The sequence below is a fragment of the Rhinopithecus bieti genome, unplaced genomic scaffold, assembly GCF_001698545.2.
Source record: "Rhinopithecus bieti isolate Rb0 unplaced genomic scaffold, ASM169854v2 scaffold_31787, whole genome shotgun sequence".
Lineage (NCBI taxonomy): Eukaryota > Metazoa > Chordata > Mammalia > Primates > Cercopithecidae > Rhinopithecus > Rhinopithecus bieti.
In genome coordinates, this window is record NW_016814655.1 from 3,683,023 (window position 1) to 3,686,058 (window position 3,036).

Genomic DNA, 3,036 nt, shown 5'->3' on the forward strand with positions numbered 1-3,036 from the left:
GGAAGGAAGGAAGGAAGGAAGGAAGGAAGGAAGGAAGGAAGGAAGGAAGGAAGGAAGGAGGGAAGGAAGTTTGGTTGTTTCATTCGTTATTTGATTGGTTGATTTGTTGATTAGTTTTCTGGGTGGACAGGTGGGTGGCTGGTCGACCATGTCTTCCATGGCACAGTTCTTGATCCTCTCTGTCACTGTTGGTGCAAGGTGACACTGTCTTGGTTTCCCTGTTCCCAAGTTCATCACACCTAATGCCCTTTCTTCCTGTCTTTCCACAGGCACTTGTCCGGCTGCCCCCACACATTTCACAGTGTGATGAAGTCTTCCGGTTCTTTGAGGCTCGACCCGAGGATGTCAACCCTCCAAAAGAGTAAGTAATAGCTCAGGCCTCTCCCATGTGCTAGGGAGGCGTGGACTAAAGCAGTGGTCAGCCCAGGGAGGCTGAGGCTGTGGGAACACAAGCAGAAGGAGAGCTAGCAGGGCCAGCCGAGCTAAAGAACAGTGGTCCAAAGGAATGGGGGGCATTATTCCCCAGGTTCCTAGTGTCAGAGCCCACTCTTCATTTTCCTTTACCCCAGGGCTGCAAAGTGAGAGTGTCTCTGCATTTGTGGAGCAGATTTTCCTACAAACTCTTTCTGATTCACAGGGTTATTACAAGGAGCAGATGAGATAACAGAAAATATAATGGACATGCCATTGAGACTGCTCAGGGCTAGCACAGTCCTTGCTCTTTGCTGTTACGGCTGCAGAGCTCCCAGCGCGCACTGCCCAGGCTGAAAACTCACCTGCCGAATAACAGCAGTCCTGGGCTGCTCCAGCAGATTTTATAATCATCATAAAAAATCATAATGAATTTACCCAGTGTCTTTTATGATAGGCATTATCATATTCAATAGTCCTATTTACAGAGGAGGAAACCATGGCTTGGTGAGGTCAGGTGCTTTTCCCCCAAAGTCATACAGATGGTTTGACAGGAGACAGGCCAAGACCTGAACCTAAGTCTGTAGTTCCTCGTGGCCCAGTGCTGGCTAATGTTTCCATGTTTGGAGAGAAGCGGGGAACCATGCAGGTCTTTTTTCTCTCTGAAACTGAGATGCTCTGGGCTGGTGGTCAAGATGGCCCACCCAACCATGCTGGTTTCTCACACACAGGATCCAACTCCATCCAGATGGCCATGCTCTCTTGCTCAGAGCGTTCTGCTCACCTACAGTCCCCAGCATAGGTTCTCATTGGAGAGAAAAATCCAGTTCCCACCTAGGAGCTGGTGGGCAGAAGGCAAGGAGGGGTGTTGGGTAAGAGAGAGGGTTGGGGAGAGGATTTAAGGGGATGATGATGAATCACCTCACTCCATGGCTATCCCCTGGAAGCTTAAAGTACCAGATGGGTGAGAGAGAGGCAGATGGGGTGGCTACGACAGAGGGAAAGGAGAGAGCAGGACACAGAAACTCTCTGGGCCAGGTGGGGAGAGGCAGGTGGAAACTGGTGATGGGGAGGAGAAAGCCTGAAGATGAGGGTGAGCATTGCATGGCTCTGGAGGTGCCATTCACACTGCACTTTCTGTGAATGTGCCCATGAGGTTGTAGAGTATGTGGCCTGCACACCCACACATGGCAGTCCTGCCTAAAGGGACCCTTCTGTCTTCATGCTTGCTAAAAGACTAATAGCCTGAAATGGCGTGGGCATTTTGAGGGAGGAAAATGCAGCTCCGAGGCCCACCTGGCCTAGCAAAGGCCATCTTCATTGATGGCTGCCTCAGGCAAGAAGCAAGTACTGTGAACCATCAGGAGCTTATCAGTAACTTGATTCATAGTGTGAAGCAGTGGAAAGCCACAAGGTATAGGATGCAAGGTCTTGAGTTCACATCCCAGTTCTGCTGCTACTAGCTGTGTGATGTCCAGGCAGATCCCTCATAACTTCCCCAAGTTTCTCTGTGGTCCCTAGTGGCTCAGTGCTGGCCGAAGTTTCTACATTTAGAGAGAAACGGGGATGAATCTTAAATTCAGCTGAAAAAAAAAAAAAAAAGATGCTAGGCATAGTGGCTCACACCTGTAATCCTAGCACTTTGGGAGGCCAAGGCAGGTGGATTTCTTGAGCCCAAGAGTTCAAGACCAGCCCTGGCAACATAGCGACACCTTGTCTCTACAAAAAATAAAAATTTAAAATTTAAAAAGAAAGAAAGAATAGTGAGAAATAGGGAACCATCTGTAAAAAGGGAATAGTGATGAAACCCTGTTCTTGCTACCTCTAAGGGTTATCCATGAAACTCAGATGATGAGAGGTAGGAGAGGTTTGCACCAGGGCTTGTATATTCTTTTTTTTTTTTTTTTTTTTTTTTTGAGACAGAGTCTCGCTCTGTCGCCCAGGCTGGAGTGCAGTGGAGTGATCTCGGTTCACTGCAACCTTCACCTCCCCAGGTTCAAGCAATTCCCTTACTTCAGCCTCCCTACTAGCTGGGATTACAGGCACATGCCACCACACCCAGCTAATTTTTGTATTTTTAGTAGAGACGGGGTTTCACCATGTTGGCCAGGTTGGTCTCGAACTCCTAAGTTCAAGTGATCTGCCTGCCTCAGCCTCCTAAAGTGCTGGGATTACAGGCATAAGCAACCGCGCCCGGCCAGGGCTTGTATATTCTTATCCCCACTTTACAGATTAGAAAACAGGAGCTCACAGCTAGAGCGGGAATTTGAACCGAGAACTTCCAAGCCCACACTCTTCTGTTTCTCCTGCCTGCTTCGCTGGTTTGGGACTGTGGTCCTGAAGCTCCTCAGTTTCTCCTTTCTGTCCCCGCCTCTCTGCGCTCCTGCCCCTTCCTTCTTTATCCTTGCCTTGCCTCAGGGCAAGGGAAGGCTCTGAGCCTGGCAGCAGTATCCCTGGGTCCTCACCTGACCCTGCCCGTGCCCAGCTGTGATGTTCTCTCCAAGCCTCTCGTTCTCTGTCCTTGCATGGGGAGAGAGGAGATGCTCCTCCCTAGGTGGGTGGCTGTTGGAATCCCCCGTGATCGTGTGCCCTGCCATGGGGGAAAAGGATCAGGATCATTGACGG

The 3,036-nt window shown here is 49.9% G+C and overlaps 1 protein-coding gene across 1 annotated transcript in view; it reads left to right on the forward strand.

The window, feature by feature from the left end:
- Positions 1-672, forward strand: part of LOC108515064 (SH3 and PX domain-containing protein 2A-like) — an 84,201-nt gene extending 83,529 nt beyond the window's left edge. The window contains exons 5-6 of the mRNA XM_017851649.1: positions 270-361; positions 638-672. Of these exons, the coding sequence (XP_017707138.1) occupies positions 270-361; positions 638-659 (114 nt within the window). The 3' untranslated portion in view covers positions 660-672. The remainder of the gene's footprint in view (positions 1-269; positions 362-637) is intronic.
- The last annotated feature ends 2,364 nt before the right edge of the window (positions 673-3,036 follow it).